This window comes from Scyliorhinus canicula, chromosome 5 (genome assembly GCF_902713615.1).
Source record: "Scyliorhinus canicula chromosome 5, sScyCan1.1, whole genome shotgun sequence".
NCBI lineage: Eukaryota > Metazoa > Chordata > Chondrichthyes > Carcharhiniformes > Scyliorhinidae > Scyliorhinus > Scyliorhinus canicula.
The window spans coordinates 148,270,666-148,283,128 of record NC_052150.1 but is presented as its reverse complement, the minus strand read 5'-3'; the positions used below and the strand labels follow the sequence as shown (position 1 = coordinate 148,283,128).

General features: G+C 48.8%; 1 protein-coding gene across 3 annotated transcripts in view; it reads left to right on the top strand.

Moving 5' to 3' along the window:
- Nucleotides 1-12,463, top strand: part of blvra (biliverdin reductase A) — an 80,252-nt gene that overhangs the window by 16,847 nt on the left and 50,942 nt on the right. For 2 of the 3 annotated variants that reach the window (XM_038797798.1, XM_038797796.1), the window contains exons 1-2: nucleotides 6,685-6,876; nucleotides 9,028-9,154. In XM_038797798.1, the coding sequence (XP_038653726.1) occupies nucleotides 6,837-6,876; nucleotides 9,028-9,154 (167 nt within the window). In that variant the 5' untranslated portion in view covers nucleotides 6,685-6,836. Of the gene's footprint in view, nucleotides 1-6,684; nucleotides 6,877-9,027; nucleotides 9,155-12,463 lie in introns of those variants that run through there. The other variant, XM_038797797.1, reaches the window with a different exon arrangement.

The window sequence follows — 12,463 nt, the reverse complement described above, 5'->3', positions numbered from 1 at the left end:
GCACAAGATGAGGAGGAATTGACCCTGCCCAGGGCGTCCGCCCACAAGCCCTCATCCAGCTCCTCACCCAGCTCCTCCTCCCACTTGCCCTTCAGCTCCTCCGCCGAGGCCTCCTCCGACTCCTGCAGCTCCTGGTATATGTCTGATACCTTTCTGTCTCCTACCCACATGCCCGAGACCACCCTGTCCTGTATCTTGCGGGAAGGTAGCCGCAGAAATTCCACCACATGCTTCTTCAAGAAAGCGCGGACTTGCAGGTACCTAAAGGTATTCCCGGGGGCAACCTGAATTTCTCCTCCAGCGCATTCAGGCTAGCAAAAGTCCCCCATCCTTTTGATACCTGCCCTGTGCCAGCTTAGAAATCCTCCGTCTATTCTACCTGGGACGAACCTGTGGTTGTTTCGTATCAGGGGTCCACACTGAGGCTCTACCTCCCCCGTGCCTTCTCCACTGACCCCAGATCCTCAGTGCCACCATCACCACTGGGCTCGTGGTTACCGTGCCGGCAAGAGCAGCTGCGGTGCCGTTATCAGTGCCCCCAAGCTAGTTTCCCTGCAAGACGCCGCCTCCAGCTGCTTCCACGCTGATCCCCCCACTCTCTACTACCCATTTCCGAATCATGGATATGTTCGCTGCCCAATAATAGCTGCAGAAGTTCAGCAGCACCAGCCCCCCCTCCCCAACTGCGCTCTAAGAACAGTCTTTTGACTCGCGGGGTTTTGTTTGCCCACACAAATCCCGTGCTAATCCTATTCACCCGCTTGAAGAAGGACTTGGGGATGAGGATGGGAAGGCACTGGAAGACGAACAAGAACCTGGGGAGGACCGTCATCTTCATGGACTGCACCCTGCCCGCCAGGGAAAGCGGGAGCATGTCCCACCTCTTAAAGTCCCCCTCCATCTGATCCACAAGCCACATTAGGTTGACCTTGTGCAGGGCATCCCAACTCTTAGCCACCCGTATGCCCAAGTAGTGAAAACTCCTCTCCACCATCTTGAGCCGGAGCTCTCCCAGTCTCTTTTCCTGGCCCTTCGCATGGATCACAAAAAGCTCGCTTTCCCCAACATTCAACTTATACCCCGAGAAATCCCCGAAATCTTTTCGGATCTGCATGACCTCCCCCATCCCCTCCACCGGATCAGAAATATACAGGAGCAAGTCATCTGCGTACAGTGAAACACGATGCTCCTCCCCTCCCTGAACCATCCCCCTCCAGTTTCTAGACATCCTCAGCGCATGGCCAATGGCTCGATTGCCAGGGCAAACAGCAGGAGGGACAGGGGGCATCCCTGCCTCGTTCCTCGATGCAGCCTAAAGTACTCCGACCGCAGTCGGTTCGTGGACACACTCACTACGGGGGCCCGATACAGTAATTTGACCCACCCTATGAATTCCTCACCAAATCCAAATCTGCCTTACATTTCCCACAGGTACTCCCACTCCACCCGATCGAAGGCTTTTTCCGCATCCATTGCAGCCACCACTTCTGCATCCCCTCTTTCCGAGAGCATCATGATCACGTTCAGGAGCCTCCGCACATTCGTGTTCAGCTGCCTGCCCTTGACAAACCCCGTCTGGTCCTCATTATCACCCCCGGGACACAGTCCTCAATTCTAGTCCAGTGCAAGGTCCAGGATCGTGTTAAAGACCCCCCCCATTACCAGACTGCATGACTCCAATTTTACTCAACATTCGCTTCATAAAATCCGCATCGTCCCAATTCGGGGCATACACGTTCACGAGCACCACCCGGGCCCCCTGCAGCCTGCCACTCACCATAATATATCTACCCCCTTTATCCGCCACAATACCCCCACCTCAAATGCCACCCATTTGCTCACAAAGATTGCGATCCCCCTGGTCTTCGCATCCAGCCCCGAGTGAAAGACCTGCCCCACCCATCCCTTCCTCAGCCTAGTTTGATCAGCGAGCTTCAGATGCGTTTATGGTAGCATGGCTACGTCTGCCTTTAGCCCCTTTAAGTGCGAGAACACACGGGTCCTCTTGACTGGCCCATTCAGGCCCCTCACGTCCACGTGATCAGCCTGGTCGGAGGGTTGATTACCCCCCCCCCCGCCAACTAAGCTAAGCATCCCCTTTTTTAGGCCAGCCACGTATCCGCGCCTCCCGCAATTCCAGCCCCCCAGCTGGAGGTTCCCCGTCCCGACTCCCACTTTGACTCCGAAAGTTGCTTCCCCGACAGCCAGCAAAGCAGCATCCCAGCCCTCGCCCCGTGCGGAAAACTCATTTCTCCAAACTGCCCAAAAACTTAACCTCACATGTAACACGGAGAAATGCGTTTTCCGCACAACCAGGCTAGCCATCCTCGGCTATGTCGTGGTTAATGGAGTCCTGGGCCCCGACCCGGACCGTATGCGCCCCCTCTTACAACTCCCTCTCCCTCATTGTCCCAAGGCCCTCAAAAGGTGCCTCGGATTCTTCTCGTATTATGCCCAGTGGGTCCCTCAGTATGCGGACAAAGCCCGCCCACTATTTAAGGCCACACTGTTTCCTCTGTCAGATGAGGCTCGCCAGGCCTTCACCTGCATCAAGGAGGACATCGCCAAAGCGGCCATGTGGGCGTTGGATGAATCCGTCCCCTTCCAGGTGGAGAGCGACGTCTCAGTGGTCGCTCTCGCAGCCACTCTAAATCAGGCAGGGAGACCAGTCGCCTTTTTCTCCTGAACCCTCTCCGCTTCGGAACTTCGACACTCCTCAGTCGAAAAGGAAGCACAAGCCATCGTGGAAGCTATATGACACTGGAGGCACTACCTCGCAGGTAAGAGGTTCACCCTCATCACCGACCAAAGATCGGTTGCCTTCATGTTTGACAACTCAGAAAGGGGCAAAATTAAAAATGATAAAATCCTGCGGTGGAGGATCGAACTCTCCGCCTACAAGTACGATATCATGTACCGACCGGGGAAGCTCAACGAGCCCCCAGATGCCCTGTCCCACGGCACGTGCGCCAGCGCGCAAGACGACTGCCTGAAAGCTATCCACAATGACCTCTGCCATCCGGGGGTCACCCGGCTCACCCACTACATCAAAGCCCGAAATCTGCCTTTCTCCACCGAGGAGGTAAAAGCCATCACCAGGGATTGCCCGCTCTGCGCGGAGTGCAAACCGCACTTCTATAGACCAGACAGGGCCCACCTGGTAAAGGCATCCCGGCCCTTTGAACGCCTGAGCATCGATTTCAAAGGGCCACTCCCCTTGACCAATCGGAATGTGTTCTTCCCTGAACGTCATCAACGAGTTCTCCCGCTTCCCCTTTGCTATCCCGTGCCCCGATATGACCTCCCACACAGTCATCAGAGCTCTGCACAGTATCTTCACCCTGTTCGGGTTCCCCAGCCGCGTACACAGTGACAGGGGTTCGTCCTTTATGAGCGACGAGCTGCATCAGTACCTGCTCGACAAGGACATCGCCTCGAGCAGGACTACCAGCTACAACCCCAGGGGGAACGGGCAGATGGAGAGGGAGAATGCGACGGTCTGGAAGACCATCCTACTGACCCTCCGGTCCAGGAATCTCCCGACCTCCCAATGGCAGGAGGTCCTCCCCGACGTGGTCCATGCTATTAGGTCCCTCCTATGCACCGCCACCAACCAGAACGGCTATTTGTTTTTTCTAGGGGCACTACCACGGGGGTTTCGCTCCCAGCATGGTTGAAGACATCAGGCCTGGTTCTCCTCCGGAAGCACGTCCGGGCACACAAAACTGACCCACTCGTAGAAAGAGTGCTCCTACTCCAATCCAACCCCCAATACGCTTTCATCGAATACCCTGACGGCCGCCAGGACACCGTTTCCCTCCGGGACCTGGCGCCTGCAGGATCCAACTCCACCACCACGGCCGCCGAGGTACTCCTCACACTACACCCCACACAACCCTCCGCGCCCTGCGCCCACCGCACCTACAGGTTCACGGCCCGTGCTCCACGCCCCCGCATCTATAGGTTTCCTGCGCTCCCCGTTGTCCGTCGAACCAGTCGGGTACGAAGCTCGGACCGAATCACCCCCAGAGTCCACTATCGTACCCTCACCGACCGTCACCACCCAGCCACCCGAAGAGGCTGCAACCCTGGTGCTTCGCTGATCCCAAAGCACGACTCAGCCGCCGGACCGGCTCAATTTGTAGACCCATCACCCCCGCCGGACTTGATGTTTTTACAGGGGGTGAATGTGGTGAATTATAAACCTAGTAATTCACACTGTGTTCTATTATATGTATTGTGGGCTCTGTATACGAGCTGTTGCACGGCTCTGCCCATAGGGGGAGATGAGGAGTTTGGTGATCCAACCACTGTAGATATGTGTGCTTGCAGTAGGGGGATGTATGGCTGTACCTGTATTACAGGTTTCTACGGTAAGCCCCTGCCGGCTAGCTCCGCCCACAGGGAGCTGTATAAATATTTTATAAGTTTCACTGAGATGCCATTCTGCAGCTGCCGCCGGAGGAATAGCATGTCACTGTAATAAAGCCTCTCTTGTACTTCACTCGAGTCTTTGTGTACAATTGTTAGCGCCACAAGGTGTTTGGCTCCTCCCACTAACCGGAAGTATAAAGCTCTGCAGTCGTGAGCGTGCTGCCAGTTCAACTCATCGCAGGCAGGCTCTGTTGTTAGATTATTAAAACCACTGTTCACTTCCAATCACGTGTCTTGTGAATTGATGATCACATCACCCCCTCGATCCCCCTCTCCAAAGTCAAGCATCCGCTTAACCCTGCTTCCCCCCCATTGCTCTCCCGTAAGTCAGCTGCCTCATGCTGACCCCGGCCGCTCCCACCTCTACCTCCAATCCCACTGTTGGCTCCCTGTACAGGTCTCCAACCTCTCCCCCCACCCCCACCCCCCGCCCTCAACCAAGTGAGGGAGAGAGAGCCCCCCCCCCCCCCTTATTCCTGTGTGTCAAGAAAGAAAAGCTCAAACAAACTTTGGGTGCAATCCCGAACGATGAACAGCTCCCCCCCAGCCCGCAAACTGTTCTCGCTGTCCGGCCCGTCCCCACTGCCTGTGACGCAGCTCTATACAAACAGCAAACAGACCTAGAAACTCTAGGGCCCAGAACAAAGGGGCAAAAGAAAACACGGGGGAAAACCAACATTACACTGGCCCCCACCACCCCACCGGGGTGCCCCAACAACATACAGCAGTCCATTAATTCAAGTCCAGCTTTTCGTTCTTAATAAAAGTCCACACCTCATCCGGCGTATCGAAATAATGGTGCCGGTCTTGGTACGTGACCCACAGCCTCACCGGTTGTAGCAGCCCGAACTTCACCCCTTTGCTGTGAAGGACCGCCTTGGCCCAGTTGAATCCCGCACGCCTCTTAGCCAGCTCTGCACCCCAGTCCTGGTAGATACGGATCTCGCAGTTTTCCCACTTACTGCTTCGCTCCTTCTTTGCCCATCGCAGGACATACTCCTTGTCCGTAAAGCGGTAGAACCTTACCATCATAGCTCTCGGCAGCTCGTTCGCCCTAGGCTTCCTTGCCAGGACTCTGTGCGCCCCGTTCAGCTCCAAGGACCACGGGAAGGCCCCCATGCCCATCAGCGTTCCCAGCATCATGGTCACAAACGCACTCGCATCCGACCCCTCCACGCCTTCAGGGAGACCCAGAATTCGCAGGTTCTGCCTCCTCGACCTATTTTCAAGTTCTTCCAGCTTCTCCTGCCATCCTTTGTGCAGGGCCTCCTGCGCCTCCACTCTAACCGCCAGGCCCAAAATCTCGTCCTCGTTGTCAGAGGCCTTTTGCTGCACCTCCTTAATCGTCATCTTCTGGGTCTCCACCAACCTTTCAATAGAAGCCTTCAGAGGGGCCAGTATCTCAGCTTTTAACTCAGTGAAGCAGCTTCTAAGAAACTCCTGCTGCTCCTGTGACCACTGGGCCCACGCTGCCTGATCTGCGTCGGGCGCCATCTTGCCTTTTCGCGCCCGTTCTCCTCTCTTCTCCAAAGCCGCTTTTTTGACCGCCCCACTCCTGGTCCACTCCATACAGCGCTGGGAGATCCTCACTGTTTACTTCCCACACCGGGAATCATCATCCAAGTGCCGCTGGAGCTCCGTACAAGGGCCCAAAAGTCCGTTGTCGGCGGGAGCTGCTGACCGTGCGACCTACCCAGGCATAGCCGCAACTGGAAGTCAAGTTTACACCTTACTAATCTTAGTGGGCCCTGGTGCCTTTGAGAGGTACAAGTCATTTATTTTCCAACTGGAGGAGGAGAAAAAAGACCCCAAAATAATTCTAAAAACTTTTGAGAACATTTCTTTTCCAGTAAAAAAAATAATACTCGACAGGTATGCGTTTAATTCAACAAACAAAAGTGCAGATGAATCAGTACAATCTTATATGGCAACCTTGAACTTAATTTGATTGATACCCTCATGCAACGCCGATTGAGAAGTAAAACACATTTTGATCAAAGTGCATACACCCTCAGCCCTTCAATGCTTTGTCAAAAGGTCAGGATCCAGACCACACGTGGCCATGACAAATTAGCGATGGTGCACAGCCATATTCCACAACCGAGCAGTTATGTGGTAGCAGCAGACGGTGCCCTCTATGCAAGTGCCATCACCTCCTAAAGTAATCGCAGCCCTACCAACAGATGCCACAGCACTCCAGTAATTCAGCCTACAATACAGGCCTCCTACACCAGTGGACATGTAGACTCCTCCAGAGGCCTATGCAGCGAGCCCTGCACCTAATGAGTATACTGAAAGAGTGCACCAGTCATCCACTGTGAGGGCAGCAGCCTGAGACAAACTAGATAACCAACTGGCATATCTCATCACAACAAAAAGAGGGGAAAGAGATGTGATGGGCTATGCACCAGCTGCAACAGCTTAATCTGTGCCTCAATACATGTAAGTAGTTATGTATTGTTAGCCTGTTCAATCTGTATGTTATCAGGGTTCATATACAGTTACCTGTTATCTTAGTACCACCCGTTGTCCCAACTGCAATAGGGAATATGCAGATCGAGTGGTCACGTGATGACACGGCAACAAAAAGAATCATGTGTTGGGAGTTATCTAGAGTGCGCAGGCACAGTACAAGCATGGGGTAGCTGCTCAACTAGAGTATAAAGTATTGTTTGTTACAAGTCAGTGTTTGGGAACCCCAGCATTTCTGTAACAACACTTCAGCAGAACAGTAAAATTCAGATATAAAACCCAGCAGCTTTAAAAGTTTGAACAAAGTCCCTCTATTGTTCCCCAGTTTTCCAACATTAAGTTACTGATGGTTTCGACACGCCAAATATTCTGCATCAATGTCGTTTATTTACTGATACCAAAAGCAAAATACTGTGAATGTGGTAAATCTGAAAATAGCTTACTTGCTGATCATTTTGACAGCAAGTGTTTCTGGTTGTAAAGAATGCTGATTTCAGTTGATGAATATTGGCACAATGACAAACTGATTTTATCTTGGAGCGCTGAGCACTGGCATGGTGCACTGTATTTCCCCAACATGGTCCTGAAACATTTCCAATTATTTGCTAGATTAAATTGACATACTTAGTTTTGTTGGGGAAAGCACCTTTTGTGAGAGAGTTTTGTAGAACTGTACAGTGGCTGTTCTTCTAGTGCTTAACATTTTTTAAATTGTCTTTTCACTGTATGTAATTCCAGGCACCTGAAGTAGCAGGTAACAATCAAGTGAAACTAATACTAGATATTACTTAGCTAAAAAAAACACACAAGAGCAGTGGAAAGCTAGCTTTTTTGGCTTCAATTCTTTTTTATTCCTGTGTCTCATTAAATTACGTAGAATAAAAGTAGAGAAATAAGCCATTTAGCCCAATCAGTCCATGCTGTTGTCTATCGCGACGCAATCCTCCTAATTTCCTTTTAAAATATTCTGGCAAATTCATAGGGAGTTCCTTCTCGTTTTTATATTGGGAACAAACAAAAAAACCTTAAAAATGTATATTAAAGCACTCAGCCATTTTCAGCTAATCACATGAACCCATTCATCATTCAGATGCCATCAGGAACAGTCTGAGAACTTCCTGTTCTTAGCTTATGGATACAAAGTTATATTGATATAATGGGCTTGATAAAGTTGACAAATGACTGCTCTTAAAGTTGCCCTGTTGATGGGAAGCACTTGGAATATATATAAACTCGCGGAATTGAAGTTTACATTTTACCCCCAAGACCCTAATGTATCAATTTATGTAGTCCACAAAGACAGAGGATCCAGGGTACAGCTTACACATGAAGGCCATGTTGTATGTCATTTTTCCCCAAATGATGTTAATGCAGGCAAATATGACCTATGTGACACACAGCAGAAGGTTTCATTATGGAGGTATTTTTATAATATCTTAACAATCATGGGTAGATACAGGGCGTTTCATCTGTTTTGAATAGTTCAAATACAAATTGGAACAGCTGAATTTATCAAAGGCAAAAAAAGACCTCCATAATGAAACCTGCTGTGCACCACATAGGTCATATTTGCCTGCATTAACATCATTTGGGGGAAAATGACATACAACATGGCCTTCATATGTAAGCTGTACTGTGGATCCTCTGCAGCCTCAGCTATACACACTGTGTCCTTGCATGGTAGGAGGGATTGCAACAGTGGAATACTGTGCCAGCTAATGTTAATAAGAGAGCATTGTTTCCTTCAAATTGGAAAATATTAGACGGGAGGAATGATGCAGCTGCAATAGTACTTTAGGTATAAGTGCGGATAGTGTTTCTTTTTCCAGCTCTCAGGATCTTTGCATGACTCTTCAATCCAAATTGTTAAAGAAATATAGTGTCTTACTTCATTTAAGTATATAACAAATGATAGCACAATTTGCTTTAGTGCAGATAAACATAATTAGAAGTACTGTTTAATATAATTTGTATACAATTGTAATATTTTACTGTTAAACAGCTGTTGCATTAAATTACTCATACCCCAAGTTTTAAATTTTCTTCTTTGACACAAAGATACTTGGTATGGAGGTAATCTTAAATATACTGTACTGATTACATTTTTGTGCTTATTTACAGTCATTAAAATGTTGGGCGTGGTTGTTGTTGGGATTGGGATTGCTGGCAGAGTTCGGATCCGCGACCTGTTGAATCCGCTACCAAACAGCGCTGTAGAAAAGCTTAAACTGATGGGCTTCGTCTCCAGGTAAGCAAATTAACACCATGCACTGAAACAACCACCCACCAGCTCATGACATGGAACTGTGACATATTTTGGTTAAATTGGAACCGTGTTTCAACCTCAGTTCCAGTGAAAGTGATGTGATTTGGCTAAAAGGTTTGGGGTCAAAATTCCTCAGAATCTTGCCAGTCTCCTGTCACATTTATGACAAGGGAACGATGGACACCCTCAGCTCCCCCAGCCCGTCCCCAATCCAGCATGAAAACAGCAAAAATCTGGCGGTAGAAGATCTGGGAGCTCCTGGAAAAACTGAAGAGACCATTAAGGGGTGGAACCCTTGTCCATTACTTACTTGGGTACCTGCAAGGGATAAGACAGGATAATGGGCATGGAATCCCATGTGCTGAGAAACCTTGTGCCTAAATTCAGCATAAGTTCTGAGGCTAGTGCCTCAAGGGAGAAGAGGTATACCGGCCTGCATCTCAAAGTTGTGAACATTGGGGATCCAGGCAGAGGTTTGGGCCTTGATTCCTTACAATTAAGGTTATTTTCTTGAAATTAAAAACCTTCTCATTTCAAAGAAGGTTATTGGCCCTCACACTGATCCATGATGAATTGCGTATAGCTATTTAGCTATTCTGCTGATCCAGCAATGCTTCTTGAAGTCTTTTACTTTTTTGAAAATTCTATGTTTCTTTCACCTAAGCACCAAATACAGATATGGCGAAAAATCCCTGGGATACACAAGCTTTCTTCAGTCAGAACAACACCTTGCCAACCTAATTCCTTATTTCCTGTCCATCAACCACCTTTCTATCCACATTGCTAGATTTTATTTTATTTCAAGCCTTAATGTTTCTAACAAGCCCCTTGTTGAAACACGTTATTGAACAGCTTCTGAAAGTCCACATCCATCCAATCAGTCATTTATTCAAAACATTCATTTTAATTTTAATTTTAAAACATTCAAATTAAATTTGTCAAATGAATGCACCTTCACCTAATCCATGCTGGTGGCCGTTGATTAATCTTTACAATTCAAGATCCTACCCCCAACCCTGGCCTGGAAACATTGCAGAGATGTACCCAACTGACCCATTTTGTAAAGGTGTCATATTTAAATGAAGAAACCTCCACTAACCTTGTAAACTTTAACTGAGTCAAAGACAGATGCCCCAGGTAGACCAACTTGAGTAGTGGTGGGGATGCCTAACCCTGCAGCAGATTTTTGGAAGTCTGTCTATCGCATAAGAATACTGCCTGTTGCCTAATCATCATTTTCTACAGCCTCCATTATATGGCATAACTATAAACCGTCCTTTGTCAGTAGGACATCAGTCTCACCAGCTTTTCTACTGGATATGACATTGACAAAGATTCACTACAGTCATTTTAAAAGTAACTGTCTTACGAATTTCCCTGGTAGGGATGCTGTCTTTGTAATGACAGCGGTAAATCTTTATTTTGTGAATATAAGGCAGAATAAATTGACAGAACACATTTCCTGTTTGACAGCACAGTTCAAACCATTTGTTTGCAACTTCATTATTTACTTTTCACAAAGAATGCATTTTTTGCAGTACCCGCATGATGATTATGTTTTTTCTGGGGTTTCTTTTGCTTTTCCGATCCATTTTCACTACCAACTTATCGTGTCTACTCTTTTGAAGGCCTGATTCTCTGTTAGGATATAGTTTCACAGATGGCACGCTTCACTTGAATCTTACCCATCTACATTGATGATTGAACCCAATCCATGAGCGTTGATAAGCTCTTGTGCCTTGGCCAGGGAGGGATATCATAGCTGACAGCAATCCTTTCCTCTCCTGCTTTCCATTGTTTGTACTTCCACCTGGGAGTTACTGAGTAGGAATCAGAATCTGGAAGAATTCACCATTCCCCACACAATAGGTACCAAGACACTGAAGCCAATTGTAGCTTTCTATTGCCATCCTAGCTGATGCCCAAGAATTGAACCAAAAATCCCCGCGAACGGGCCATGCCCCCCCCCCCCCCCCCCGATGCTGGCACGCGATATCGGCGCCATTGGCGCCAGCATGATTGGTGCGGCGCCGGTCACGGGCTGCTCTACACGGCCGGCCCGCCGATTCTCCGGCCCAGATGGGCCGAGCAGCCGCAGGAAAATAGGCGAATCCCGCCGGCGTCGTTCTATCTGCTCTGAGCCGCAGGGACCTCAGTGTGTAAGGGTCGGGTGGCTGCCTGTTGGCGGGGGCGGGGGGGGGGGGGGGGGTGTCCGACCCCGGGGAACCTCCGATGTGGCCTTGCCCACGATCAGGACCCACCGATTGGCGGGCCGGCCTCTGTGGCTGGGGACCTCCTTTCCTACGCGCCGGCCCCTGTAGCCCTGTGGGGGCCAGAATCGGTCGTCCCCGTACCCACTTCAGGCCATTGTGAAACACAACGGCGTTCACAACGGCGCGAACACTTAGCTCCATTTGGGAGAATCGCCCCCATTTTCTTTTGCTGAACTGTATCAGTCCTGTAGTTTTTGTTACATTATTTGTCAAAATATAAAACTACAATAAGGATTGTTTTGGGAAAAATAAAATGTAAAATGTTGGCTTCAAACTCAATTAAGCAATATCAGGCACGATTAACTACACCCTCTCGGGATGTTCTAATATGTGATGGATTGTTACCCAAAACCTGTTAAACAATCTGGCCCCCCAGCTGTCCTCTGCAGCAGTTGGACACTTACTATCATTTTCTAGTTGCCAGATAAATATATTTTGTATGGCTGAGGAAGTAGTTATTTTACAGTTCGATGTCCAGGTCAACAATACATGCAATGGTGACGCAGTGTGAATGGCTGCGATGCCACCAGGAATATATCTTTCAGGGAAGGATCACGTACTGAACGTGCATTAATTCATAACGTGACCTTCTTCAATATCATTTAGGTCTTTTCCTGTTTCCAATTGTGATGAATGTACGAAATCTATACATATATATATATATTATATTTATTGTAGTAATATTATTAAATAACCTAGGTTAAGGTTTCCAAACTCTGTGTCTGGTAACGCTGTAATGAAGAGATCATAAAAGGTGAGGTCATGACTAATTTTAATCATGGAACTTGTTTACTTATATGGAGCTAAAGGGATATTGTGTATTTTGGATGGTTCCCTTGGAGGGAGGGGTGTAGATAATTTGAGACAATGGGCGGAATTCTCTGTTGCCCGATGGCGATATCACAATCGGCAGTCGTGTGGAGAATCCCTTCCGATGCCCAAATCGGGGGCGGCGCTTGTTTCAGGCTGGTTTTTGAGTCTCAGCCTTCTTAAAACCGGTGTCATCACCTCGCTGTTC